The sequence below is a fragment of the Hyperoodon ampullatus genome (genome assembly GCF_949752795.1).
Source record: "Hyperoodon ampullatus genome assembly, chromosome: 4".
In the NCBI taxonomy this organism is placed as follows: domain Eukaryota; kingdom Metazoa; phylum Chordata; class Mammalia; order Artiodactyla; family Ziphiidae; genus Hyperoodon; species Hyperoodon ampullatus.
The window spans coordinates 61,707,883-61,722,334 of NC_136917.1; the positions used below are offsets into that span (position 1 = coordinate 61,707,883).

General features: G+C 45.0%; 1 protein-coding gene across 1 annotated transcript in view; it reads left to right on the forward strand.

Annotated features, from left to right (window-relative positions):
• Positions 1-14,452, forward strand: part of TRPC7 (transient receptor potential cation channel subfamily C member 7) — a gene marked incomplete at both ends in the record, with an annotated part of 130,040 nt that overhangs the window by 91,090 nt on the left and 24,498 nt on the right. Inside the window, 2 exons of the mRNA XM_079701773.1 lie at positions 1,595-1,828; positions 7,102-7,366. Of these exons, the coding sequence (XP_079557899.1) occupies positions 1,595-1,828; positions 7,102-7,366 (499 nt within the window). The remainder of the gene's footprint in view (positions 1-1,594; positions 1,829-7,101; positions 7,367-14,452) is intronic.

Here is a 14,452-nt window from a genome sequence, read left to right on the forward strand (position 1 = left end):
CATCATGTCTGATGCACGAGAGCCAGGGGAGGGCCGAGGGGCTGGCAGTGTTAACCTTTAGGGGATATGTGGTCAATGAGCTGGAATTGTTTCACTAACCAATCAGTTACTGATTTTTTTACCATATTAACCTTCTAAGTATGCAGGTGAAGTGTAGCACGGTGTAACACAGAATGGGCTAGTTCTGCATCAAATCTTTCCTACGTCTGAGTAGCTGTAAACTCTCTGATGTTAATTAGAAAACATTCAAGAGTGTTTTTTCTTCATTATCTGCTTTCAACTCAATCCTATTTCCTGGAGAAGAAAAGAGCATAGTGGTCAAGAGCATGGGACTCTAGGGGGAGACCTTCTGGACTCAAATTTCAGATCTCCTGCCTCCTATCTGGGCACGTTACAATTCACTATGTCTAAGGAAATATTAGCTGTAAAACTGGGATAATAAGAGAATGTACTTCATAGGGTTACTGCAAAGATTTGAGGGAGTTAATATGTACACATACATGTACATAATGTGTAGTATATATTATAACAGATATAATATGTACGCATAGTAGGTGCTCAAAATGTTACCAAATAATTTTTAATTATCTAAACTAATTTAATAATCAATGAAGATAAAGGTAGAGAATAGCAATATTCAATAGAAATATAAGGCAAGCCACACATTTAACTTAAAATTTTCTAATAGCCATATTATAAAAAGAAAGAGATGAAATTAGTAATAAGAGATTTCATTTAACTCAGTATATCTAAAATATCATTTCAGATTTTAAAATGTTGGGATATTTTACATTTTTTGTAAAAGGTCTTTGAAATCTGGTGTGTATTCTACTTATATGGCATCCCTTAATTTAACTGGCCACATTTCAATTGCTCAGTATCCACATGTGACTAGTGGCTACGATACTGGATAGTACAGGTATATAAGGATACACACCCAGTTGTTAGTCTCAGCTACCTCAGGAGACTGGCTTAGAGGTGGGATAGGGGAAGTAGCAACATCTCGTTGACTTCTACATCAACATGTAACAGTGAAGCCATATGTCTTTAAAATCCAATACGTTATAAAAGAGTAAGGAAAAGAAAAACTAATAACCCAAAACTAATGTTCACTGAAACATTTGTAGAAATATAAAGGAAAGCATTCTAATCAGGGAGTTAAGAGAACTGGGTTCTAGGACATATGTGGGACCTTCAGAAAACCCTTTCCCATTCCTGGACCTCGGTTTCGTTATACTTAGTTTAGAACTGGATGATTCCTTATAACCTCCCAGTTCTTAAAATATATAAATGTCAGCCATTACATTTATCCTGTATTTCCTCTAAGAATCTATCAATGGATGAGAACTCTCTCCTCACACCTGGAGACGGTTTATCTGCAAGCAGAGAGACAGGTGACACGAATTCTGGCCGGCTGTGGATTTCCTGACTATAAATCTGCTTTTGAAGGCATGTTTTCGGTTGCTGCTGGCTCTCAACGTTCCCAGCTCCAAAGAACCTACATTTACATCTGTACCCTGGTTCCCTCCGTGCCCCCTACGGTCCCACACGCCCGGAAATGCAAAATAAGCCTGACCTTCTCACTCTCCCGCAGGAATGATTTGGTCCGAATGCAAGGAAATCTGGGAGGAGGGGCCGCGGGAGTACGTGCTGCAGCTGTGGAACCTGCTGGATTTCGGAATGCTGTCCATCTTCGTGGCCTCCTTCACCGCAAGATTCATGGCCTTCCTGAAGGCCAGCGAGGCCCAGGTGTACGTGGACCAGCACGTGCAGGACGACACGCTCCACAACGTCTCACTTCCACCAGAAGTGGCCTACTTCACCTACGGTGAGTCGAGTCGGCGGGTGTTCGGCTACGCCTTCCGCTCCGCGCACTTCCGGGGCGTGGCCAGGGGCGATGAGCGTGGCTTGTCCCGCAGCTGGTGGTTTGTAACATGGCTGTGCCTAACTTTGGTGGTTTCTACTGTTAAAGCAGACACCGCCCCGCCACCCTCCAAGAAAGCCCAAGTCCCTGCAATACAACCAGCTGAATAGAACGTGTAATTAGTGACTACGAGAAATGAATCGTTTTGTGTTGGAAAGGATGGATTTGTTTTGAGAAGGTTCTTGGAGCGTTTCCGGGGGATCCTTTTATTTATTTTTTTCTTTTTTAAAGAAATCTCATTTCTGATGTGGATCCAGGAACTTTTCCTTACATATTGGATCCCTGTATTTTCTGCAAAAATAAGTCTTGCTTTCCCAGTTCAAAAATTGTTTTCTCATGACAAGATAGGTTCTTAGAATATGCCTTAATTCTTTCAAACCACAGGCCAAACAGTGTGAGATGCTAGATTGAATTTTTAGTAATAAGAGTTAAAGCATCCATTTATCAAGGACCCTCTAGGTGTCAGGAACTGTATAGACATCTTACACCATAAACCCCAATCATTGCAACAGCCCCACAGAAAGGATTTTGTTGTTGTTGTTCCTATTTTATAGAGGAAGAAACAGGTTTTCATGGCATGGCTTACAATGTTCCCAGAAATACGGTATTGCCTTGGATAGCAAGGGATCCTGGTCCAACATGAAATGAAAACAATGCAGAATGGCATAGTGTTTATGTTCGCAGGCTTTGAAGTTAAAGAGACCTGGATTCAAATCCTATTTCTGTAGCTTACTGTAAGGACTTGTTTACTAAATTTTTCTGACCCTCTATTTTCCCATATGTAAAACTGGGATAATACATGTCAGAAAGTTTGTTTCGAGGGTTAAATAAGATAGTGCACATGAAGAATTTTCCACTGTGTTCTGAAATATTAAATGCTCACTAATAGTAACAAGTTATTATCACTACTACCTCTGGGGTCATTTTCTGGCTCAATCACTGTAGCTTCTGTACTAAAAGAAAGATGAGTGGGGAGAAGAAACAATAGATATTTGTTGTTACTGGTAAATTACCTGGACATTTAATAGGCACTCACTAGTGGCATGAAAGGTTTGAATGTCAAATGTCCCTGTTAGATGGAAGCCACGTGGTGTGTATGACCACAGAATCTTCATGATCAGGTACAGCAATGATCTCCAGAAGGTTGGCCACAACACAAAACTTGAGTTGCTGCCCATATTCAATGTAGATTGTGTTACACAGATTATGTTACATGTAAATGTGGTAGGGAACCCCCACACACACACTAAGAAATGGAGAGTATTGTAGTATTACAAATCATCCACTCTTCATTTGTTGGTTTAGCAAATCCAGATATTTTAAAAGCATGGGTTTGCATATTTTCCCCTCTATGCTGCTCAGGGTTCATTAAGGAAAGATGAGGGAATCTTGATACTGCATCGAATACTTTTCTTAGGGCTGTGATTCAAGCCACAGTATTGTTCACTTGTGACTTCTATTCCTTTTCTGGATTGTATTAAAGTCTCACCCAACCCAAAGCTTTGCACTTTATTGCCCTTGCATTGTGGTTCACCCTTGAAATCGTTTGCATCTCAAAGGGTTGGCTTGTGCCCCAGTTATGGAGGCAGAGCGCCCTCTAGTGGTCAGCTAGGCAATGGTCCCTTCCAACCTCTACAGCACCAAGTAGGCAGGTGTTTTTCAGGTTACAATAGGGCAATTTTTCTCCTAGAAACAGCTCCAAGGGGAAGAAAATCCCTTTGTCTGAATCATCAAAGTGCTGTTTGCTTTTACACCCATCAAAATTCTTACAAGCCGGTCAAAGTAGAGTACTTTTCACTAAAAGTCCTGACCGGGTCACCAGGGTCTGACAACAGCTAAATCTATCTTAATAGATTATATGAATGGCTTTTATTATTACGACTGAGGTTTAAGATGATAAATTATAGGGGAGAGAAAAAAGGAATTCCTTTTGGCGTCTTTTTGAAGAATCTGAGTCCTATTTCATGTTATCCAAATGTGTTATTTATCCATGGAGGGCAACAGATATATTGGAAAAATACATTTGTTCCCCTTACTTGTCTTTCTGAGTTTTATGACCTTGATGAGAACATAAAGTCTATAACTTTATATATTTCCGCATATAATTTAGAATTCACTACATGAAAGTCTGTGTCAAATGGAGGCCTGGCTCCCCTTACTAAAGATCTCTTACTGCTCTTTATGATTATAATTGTTTAACAGAGTCTAGCTTTGCAAATAAAGAACAAAATTCTTCTCTTCCATCTCCCTTGGGGTGCCAAGAATCACTATGTAATATCCTTGCTATCTGCATTTACCTGGCTCTGAAAAGGACCCCATACCCCAAATCCAGTCTTTAGAATGGCAGTAATAATACCTCCTCTACAGGGCTGTTGTGAAAATTACAGCTAATATAAGTGTAAGGGCTAATTTAGGTTTCTCTATGTTTCTCAATTTAAGTTTCACTTAGTATTTCTCAACAGGGGCACAATTGACTTGTTCAGCAGGGCAGTTCTCATGGAACAGGTGTGTCTGGAGCATTGCAGGATATTAGCATCCCAATAAGACTCCTACCCAGTCATTGTGACAACCACAGATGCCCACACACACTCTGCCCCAGGAGGAAGGTTCTACCCTCACTTGAAAATCACTGTATGTCTTGACACATAGAAGGCAGCTTATTAAAGAAAGCTGCTGCTCCTTGCACCATTAGAACTACAACAGAAACACTTTACAGGTTTGCTCTGCTGAAGGAATATACCCAGATCAGCTCAGACCCTCACCAGTGACCACAAGCAGAATCTCCCCAGCACGAGACAGGTCCCAGGACTCTTGCCACTTGGAACAGGGATGTCATAGCAAACCTGGATGACTCGTCACCAGTTTTGGGGCCTTAGCTCAGTCAGGGAGCAACTCGCAGACACACACTGCCTGAGGAACCAAACGCAAGAGCATTTTCTCAGGCAAGAACCTTCAGATTCCTGGCCCCCGTGTGAGCTCATTTGTTCTGATTTATGGCTAAACTTGTGGTTAGGATTTCATTCAGCCATTTAACAAACATTTATCAGCACCTGCTGTGTGCCAGACCCTTGTCCCCAGGAACCCCTGAGTGGCCTGCAATTTGTTTTCCAACTGAGCACTTTACATAAGTGATTTCATTTCATCCTCACCACATTGATGATATTATCCCCAATTTACAGATGGGGAAAATGAGGCTTAAAAAGTTAATTGGACAGCCTCTTCAATAAGTGGTGCTGGGAAAACTGGACAGCTATATGTAAAAGGATGAAATTAGAACATTCTCTGACACCATACACAAAAATAAACTCAAAATGGATTAAAGACCAAAATGTAAGGCCAGACACTATAAAACTCTCAGAGGAAAACATAGGCAGAACACTCTTTGACATAAATCGCAGTAATCTTTTTTGATACACCTCCTAGAGCAATGAAAATAAAAACAAAAATAAACAAATTGGACCTAATGAAACTTAAAAGCTTCTGCACAGCAAAGGAAACCATCAACAAAACAAAAAGACAACCCACAGAATGGGAGAAAATATTTGCAAATGATGCAACCAACGAGGGATTAATCTCCAAAATATATAATACAAACAGCTCATGCAGCTCAATATCAAAAAAACAAACAACCCAATCAAAAAATGGGCAGAAGATCTAAATAGACAGTTCTCCAAAAAAGACACACAGATGGCCAAAAAGTACATGGAAAGATGCTCAACATCACTAATTATAAGAGAAATGCAAATCAAAACTACAATGAGGTATCACCTCACACAGGTCAGAATGGCTATTATCAAAAAGTCTACAAATAATAAATGCTGGAGAGAGTATGGAGAAAAAGGAACCTTCCTGTTGGTGGGAATGTAAACTGATACAGCCACTATGGAGAACAGTATGGAGTTTCCTTAAAAAACTTAAAATAGAACTACTATATGATTCAGCAATCCCAATCCAAAATATGTCCAGAGAAAACCATAATTTGAAATGATATATGCACCCAAATGTTCATTGCAGCACTATTTACAATAGCCAAGACATGGAAGCAACCTAAAAGTCCATCAACAGAGGAATGGATAAAGAAATTGTGGTATATATATATATATATATATACACACACACACACACACACACACAATGGAATATTACACAGCAATAAAAAAGAATGTAATAATGCCATTTGTAGCAACATGGATGGACCTAGAGATTATCATACTAAGTGAAGTAAGTCAGACAGAGAAAGAAATATCATATAACACTTATATGTGGAATCTAATTTTTAAAAACGATACAAATGAACTTATGTACAAAACAGAAGCAGACTTATAGATATCAAAAACAAACTTATAGTTTCCAAAGGGGAAATGTGGAGGGGAGGGATAAATCAGGAGCTTGGGATGAACATACACATACTACTATTTATAAAATAGATGACTGACGGGGACCTACAGTATAGCACAGGGTACTCTACCCCGTGATAACCTATATGAGAAAAGAACCTAAAACAGAATGAGTATCTGTATATGTATAACTACATGAATCACTTGGCTATATACCTGAAACTAACACAACACTGTAAATCAATGATACTCCAATAAAATTAAAATATTTAAAAAAATTTAAATGACAATAAAAGATTTTAAAAGCAAAACAAAAAAGTTAATTGACTTGCCGAGAGTCATATTTTACATACAGCCACTGCGTAGAAAGGCCACTTTCGACCTCAGGTCTGTCTGACTCTAAATCTGTGCGCCTCCCCACCACCTCCTTGTGAATGGGACAGCCCCTGCTTGTGAAGCTCAAACACTGGGAAGGAAGATAGGATAGCAAGCAGCATGGCGAGTGCATGACAGGAGGGCACACGGGATACTGTGGGAGCAGCAACGGGTACAGGGAGGCCACTGCAGCCTGTGGGGGTCACAGAAGGCTTCCTGAAAGAGATGACACCTGAGCAGAGTCTTGAAGGGTGACTGGGATTGAAGTGAGGGGAGAGTGTTCCAGGCAGATGGGCCAGCATGTTCCAAGAGGGAGGGTGGCACCTTCAATGTATTAGGATTAATTTAAAGACAAGGGCAGGAATGGCAAGGGATGAGGTTAGAGGCCTCAAAAGATGCCTAACTGGTTTCTCTTCCAGAGGAGATCCTGTTGCCCAGTGAGTAACCCAGATTGTTTTCTTTTAGCCAGGGACAAGTGGTGGCCTTCAGACCCTCAGATCATATCGGAAGGGCTGTATGCGATAGCTGTCGTGCTGAGCTTCTCTCGAATCGCGTACATCCTGCCAGCCAATGAGAGTTTTGGGCCCCTGCAGATCTCCCTGGGGAGAACTGTGAAAGATATCTTCAAGTTCATGGTCATTTTCATCATGGTATTTGTGGCCTTCATGATTGGGATGTTCAATCTGTACTCCTACTACCGAGGTGCAAAGTACAACCCAGCGTTTACAACGTGAGTACCCCTTTGCTCTCTCCTGAGGGGCTCTCTGGGCTTCCCAGGGATCCTTAGCAGCCTCTTGCAAGTGTCTCCTCACAGAGACTCAGGTTTCCTTGGCATTTCTAAAGCTTAAAGGCAACTTTATTCAAGGGTGGTTTCGAGTTCAGGTTCTGGAGTTGGAAAAGCAGAAGAGCTGGGTTTAATCCTCACTTTGCCACTTACATGCTGTGTGGCCATGAGCATGTTCCTTAACTTCTCTGAGTCTTAGTTTCCTCATCTTTAAAATGAGGCAACTAATAATACCTGCTTAATAGGGACAGTGTGAGGATTCAATGAGCTGATTTAGCTGCCACACAGTAAATTAAATAAATGGAAGGAATTATTACTATTATGATTGGCTTAGCTATGTTACCTAGAAAACAAAGCCCTGGGCAGGTCTTGCATGCCAATATTTCACTGGAGAGAGGGAGTTGTAATCCAAATGAAATAAGATCAAAGGAAAAAAGAAAATGGCGTGTGGGGGAGGGAAAGCACATACATGTTGCTGACCTGGCCACTGTCTACCAAGGCATGCAACTTGGTCATCACAGACCTCTACAGTGAGACATATAATACTACATCTCAGAATAGCCCATCAGGATAGAATTAGATAATTTATCAGCCAGACCTTTTCCATCTGCTGTCTTTTGTCTTTTATTAATCAAATTCACTCCACAGGACATTAGTGTACCTATACTTCTAGGTCGGCCCCCGGGGAAGCCATATCTGCACAGCATGGGAGGTAGGTCTGCCCGTGGGCACAGGTCAGCAGCACTCCGTGCCTGGCTGGGCAAACCCGTGCTGTGCACGGGCACCGAGCAAGTCCTGCAGCACCACGTGCCTCAGAAGCAACAGGGAAGGCCCAGGCGAGGGAGGCAAGAGGCACGCGGTGTGACCGAGAGACAAGGCGCTGTCAGGCCGACTGACTCCAGGGTCCAGAAGGAGCTGCTGCAGGCAGAGCAAGCAAGGCCAAGGCCTCCCCCACGGGGTGGTGTCGGAGCTCACTGAGCCTATGTCCACAAAGACCCAGAGCTCCTCCCCTCTGGGGGATGCCAGGGGGTCTCCTGGAGGGCCATCAGTAGCACTGAGCAGTCGTCTAGTAGGAGAATCTGGAAAATCTGAGTTTACACTGGCATAGGCATTTCGTAGCTAATGACCTTAAGCCAAGTCACTTGATTGATCTGAGCCTCCGTGTCCTCACCGGCAAGATGGAAATAAGACTTCCCACCCTTGTTCACAAATACCTTCACAAATAAACGAAGCGATTCTGTAAAGTGCCTGAAACTCAGAAGCGTTTCCAGTCCAGGTCCTGCCCCAGGCTCACCTGGTCCCAGAACTGCTCCCTGCCTTCATCAGGCTCCCGCCCCGAGTCTTGAGGGAAGGACAGTCAGGTCTCCAGCCACAAGCATGGCAGCTGGAACCCACAGGGCTAAGCACTTGTGGACACTGGTCCCCAAGAACCCGTGAGTGGCCTGGAATTTATTTTCCAGCCAGTGACAGTGGCCGAGCCGCACCGTGCAGGCTCCTTGAGCAGGTCCCACCTTGCAAGGGGCCTCCCCTTGACCCTTCTTCCGGAGGAATCACCCTTCAAGAGACGGTCCATGACTCGAAGAACCCAGACCAAGTGCGATGGACGCTGTGCCCCTCAGCTCAAAATCGTGGACAGCACTGCCCTGCCCGAGTAGAATTGCCCAGAAGGGTGGGCCTCTGGTGCTGCTAAAGCACAAAAGCTGTTACTCTCTGAGGCAAAGAAGTAGTTTGTGTTCACAGAGAACAGGTGCCTGGCCAGCGCTGAGAAATGCACCCGAGGGGTGCCTGGCTCTGTGTCGCAGCACACCACACACCCCTGGCTCAGACAGACTAGGTTTCAGTCTGAGCTCTCCTCTTACTGGCTGTGTGACCTTGGGCAAGTGCTTAACCCCCCTGGGCATTCATGTCCCCAGCTCTGAAGTGAGAATACCAAGATGGCCAGCTTCACAGGATTGTTGTAAGGATCCAAAAAGAAGAAATCAGATTGAATATAGTGCTTGGCATATAATGAGCCTTCAATGAATAATAGTGATCATAATGGAAATGATGAGTAATAAGGAGGAGGGGGCAGGATGAGCTGTAAGAAAGGACACCTGGGGACCAACTGGCTCTACAGAACCTTTCTGGACAGGGGCCTAGCCTACCAACTGTCCACCAGATCAGGCCAAGTGCATTAGTGGATCAGTTGGACTACTTTATAGCACTCCAACACTCAGTGATTAACTGTTGAAGGAATGAAATAAGCTTGAATCACCCAAAAGCAAATTTGCTCTGGATCTGCTAGAGGCAAAGCTAACTGTACACACTCAGTGTGGGATGCATTGTTTATTGATGTCAAGTTGTCAGTCAATACACAAAGACTCTCACCCTCTGTGGTAAGCTCTGATGTCCCTCCTGTGTTTCCAGTCTAGCACGATGTCTTGTACGTAGCATTGCTCACTAAATGCTTTGTAAACAAGAATGAGGGAATCAACAGGAGAAAGGAGGCCAGATTCGAGGCAGTAGGATAAGCAGTTGACTAGGAAGCTGACCATGAGGACCTCTGTCCCATTTCTCCTGCCCTGTTCTGTGCATCCCCTTCGCTCCCCCTACAAGGAGCCTGTACTGTCAGCCCACAGTCCCTCTGAAAGTTGGCAGCACGACACATGAAAAATGAAAAAGGTCATGACTTAAGAGCAGGGCTGTCCAGGCCACAGTTCTCAGCTGGACACAGCACAGCCAATCTATAAAGGGAGTCTCTGGGATCAGGAAAAGTCATGGGGAAAGGTAACAGCAGGAGGAAGGGCCAAAGCAATTGGCTTGTGCCATTGCTGGGAACTGAATGGAGCTTTCTAGACGTGAGAAACCCAACCAAAGAGGATTCAGGCTCTCCAGGATGGGCAAGGGAGAGAAAAAGACGAAAGCAAGCACAGTAAAGAAAGGACAGGGTATTTATCGCCTTGGCAACTCCTAAAATGGGATGTGAAGCTGTGAATAGGATTTGATTGAACAGGAAAACAGTCAACAGAGCGCTGAAGTGGAGAGGAAAGAATGGATTTTTGTAAATGTCATCTCTTACCTTTTGACTGCTCTCTGCAGTGTATCGCCCCCCCCAGAGATCTTCTTTGATAAGCAAAAAGCCACATGAGGATAAAGGATTCTCGTGCTTGAGGGGGACTCAGAGCTATTCTGAGTGCCAGCAATGCTGATGATGAAGTCCAGTGACTCGCTTGGTGAATCCTTCCTAACAGCCCACACCCGGGCCACCCTGCCCAGCTCAGGATCAGCCCTTTGGCCCACACCCAGGGCGCCCTCTGTCTGTGTGTGGAATTTAGAGCTTTAGGGTAAGATGGTCCTCTCATCTGCTTCTATAGAGTCAGAAGGCTCAATGCTACAGAAAGGAAATTTGGGCTGGAGCACACTGCGGGTACTCTTCCCCTATCTTTGCCCCCCTCAACCCCACCCCAGCCATGTTCAAGGACAGCTTGGGTCCCTAAGGAAGTCCACTTTGAAAGTCAGCTGTTAGGAACCAACAGACAGCTGTCTCACAAGAGCCCTGTTCACCTAGGGGTGTGGGCCGAGGCCAGCTCACAAAAGCCAGTCCCACCCGAATCCAACTGAGTTATAGTCCTGTCCCAAATGGAAGGGGGAGAGACAACCTGGGACAAAAGGAAAGAGAAGAAGAAAGGTTTCTCCACCAGCAACAGACCCACAACCCTCAGCCAAGCCCTGCCCTAACCTCCAGTGTGTTCCAGTTCCAGAATCACTGTACCTCCCTCCCCACCCCCAAATTCCCATCCCGTCCATCTAGCAGACCTCAGTGAGGGGAGGTAGAGGTAAACAGACAGACTGAACTAATTCTGCCCAAGGTATGAATAAACACACAGTATGAACAGTCTTCATTGAGACCAGTGTTTCTCAGACCACACCAGAATCATCCGGGGAGATGGCTAAACCTGAGTCTTCCCGGACCCCACCCCTTAGAGAGCCTAGTTACCACCTTTCCAGGTAGGCCTAGAAGTCAGCACAAACAATCCACTGGGGGATTCTGCTATAGGTGGTCTTAGGACCACACAGTGAGAAATGCTGATCTGATTCTACCTCATCATTACTCAGATGGGGAGACAGACCACGCTCAGCTCTGCGCATTGAAAAACAAAAAGAGCTTGTTAACCTAAGTGAGTGCATTATTGATAGGATTTCAAGCTCTGTGCAGTCAGAATACGTAGCCAGATTCCAGCGGAGAGCATGGTCTGCAGTCAAATCCTAGGAGCAGTTAGGAGGCAACTTTCCAGCCTCCTCTGCCTTCAGAACCAAAGGTCTGGTTATGTTTCACAGCTGCTTCAGTGTCGGGGGCTGGTGTGAAGGGAGGAGCAGGAAAAGGGGCACGTGTGCACACGGGTTATTGGGTGGTGAGCTGGGCCTGCCTGCGCATGACAGATGGGCACCAGCTGGCAGCTCATTGTCTCTAAGTCACTTCTATTAGAAACTGCAAATGACCAGAGGTGAGGAGGAGAAGGTGTGCAGACCAGTTTTATGCTCCCAGAGTATAAAATCTAAGTGTCCTGAGATGGGGGTAAGGAAGTGGAGGTGAAATTGCCTGAAAATGCGTTTTCTTTCAAAGAGTCTTAAAGTTCTCAGTTCCAACTGTTAGAAATTTTGGTCTTATTGGGAACATACCTTTGATTTTTATCATGGAAGTCAGTAGACAAATAGGATTTGCTTTTTGCAGTTTTGTTTTGCAGCCACCTTTCCTGGAATGCACATATTCCATAGGCAAAGGCTTTCTGCTTAGAGATCATATGGAAACCTTGGGGTCCAGCACTCTAGTTTCAGTGTTGGAAAAACAGAGACAAAAATCCTTGGCTCACTAATGAAATACAGCTGGGTGAGAATGTGTAGGAAAAGGGTGGCCTTCCCTATACTCAGACTGGTGACCATAACAGGACAGGTACACAAAGAAGAAACGGAGGGGCTGGGGACGATGAGGGGACCCAGAGCAGGGAAGTGAAGGGCTCTCTAACATAACCCAGGATGGGCTCCTGGTCTTCTCTTTTGGTGAACTTGGCCTCCCCCACTTAATTTTGCATGGAGATTAAATGTAGGCCCTGGGCTTCCCTGGTGGCTCAGTGGTTAAGAATCCGCCTGCCAATGAAGGGGACACGGGTTCAAGCCCTGGTCCAGGAAGATCCCACATGCTGCGGAGCAACTAAGCCCATGCGCCACAACTACTCAGCCTGTGCTCTAGAGCCTGCAAGCCACAACTACTGAGCCCGCATGCTACAGCTACTGAAGCCTGCGCACCTAGAGCCCGTGCTCCGCAACGAGAAGCCACCATAATGAGAAGCCTGTGCACTGCAACGCTCGTCGCAATTAGAGAAAGCCGGCGTGCAGCAACGAAGACCCTACCCAGCCAAAAAAAAAAAAAAAAAAATGTAGGCCCTGACCCTCAAAAGATGATCCCAGCCAATCTTTTCTACAGGCTGTTGTGGAATCAGCTTCATAGCATAGCCGGGTTGAGACAGTGCTAATCAAAAAATACCTCTCTTAAGGTTATTCCGTTCCCCAGGGATCATTTTAATGGAAGGAACTTCAGCAGTGCTAGGCAAAATTAGAAGCTTCTATTTTCCATGACAGTCATGGAAAATTTCCATACCTTACAGAGAGACTCATATGCACACCAGGGGCAGAAGGCACTGACTCAGCTCCACCCACCTCAGTGGGGCTGCAGGAAAGCCAGTTCCTCCTTCCAGTGGACCTGGAGATGGGCACTGGGGCTGAGGCAGAGGCTCCTTGAGACTCTGCCCACACATACACCACCCCAGGACCACCGCACCACCCTGCTGTTGAACAACTCATGACAGACACGTGACCTGCCCTCTTGTTTAATCCACACAACAACGGAATGACATAGATACTACTACCAAGAACCTGAAGCTCCATGAGCTATTGGACTTGCCCAAGACCACAGAGCCAAAAGAGGATTTGAACCCAGATCTGCATGGCTCCAAGCCTGTCCTCCACCTTTTTACCTGAAATTCCCCCACTCCCATACCAGGGCCTCTGCTCTAAGGTAGAAGCTGAGTGCCTTTAAAAGTTGGGTCACTTTCCTGTGACACTAAATTCTAAAGAATAGCATACTAAATTCAGATTTTGATTATCGTTGAGAACCTGATGATTCTACATCTCAACTCTCAATCATCAGCCTGTGATTGTCCCCTGGGTAAAGCAGGCTTCTTTTCCAAAGTGCGCTCATTCATTTGACAAACGTTATGAAGCAGCTACTCCATGCCAAGTTCTGTTTTGGCCCTGGAGTCACAGAGACTAATAAAACAATCTTCCCATCCCTGAGGAATGCATAGACAAGTAGGGAATTCCAGAAAAAGGGGGGGGGGGCGGTACATCAGTTATTTTACACCATGTGATCATCATCAAAGGGTACTTGGGCAGCACGGTGAGGAGGAAGCACTGAACTCTGCCTGGCAGGGTCAGGGAAGGCTTCATGGAGGGGGTGACCCTAAATGGAGGGTCTTGGAGGAGGATGAGGAGGGCATTCCAGCCTGTTTAAGGTAAAGGAGCAGGGCATTTTTAAGTGAAGGAGAAAGCAGCTCCCTCACTGCCCAGATATGGATTTGTTCAGATGTTTCAATGACTAATATATGAAAATTAAGCCGCTTCCAGTGGCAGGGTCTGGGGAAGGGCCAACAAACACCATGTCTGGCCACAAAGGTGGCAAGAAGAAGCCCCTAAAGCAGCCCAAGAAACAGACCAAGAAGATGGATGGGATAAGATATTCATGCAGAAACCGAAAGAGGAGCAGAAGAAACTCTAGGAGCTAAAAGCAAAGGCTGATGGGAAAGCCCCACGGTCAAGGTGCGAGTAAGAAATCTGCCCAGAAGTAAGCTCTTCCGTGTGCCTGAGGCAATGGTGATCCTTATTCCTTTCCTGTTTAAACATCTGGATTCCCTGCCATAACATCTGTTGCCACCCACAGCTGGAATGAAGTGTTGTCTTAGAGCTTATGGTACATTTAAGAATAAACTTTTGGGGACT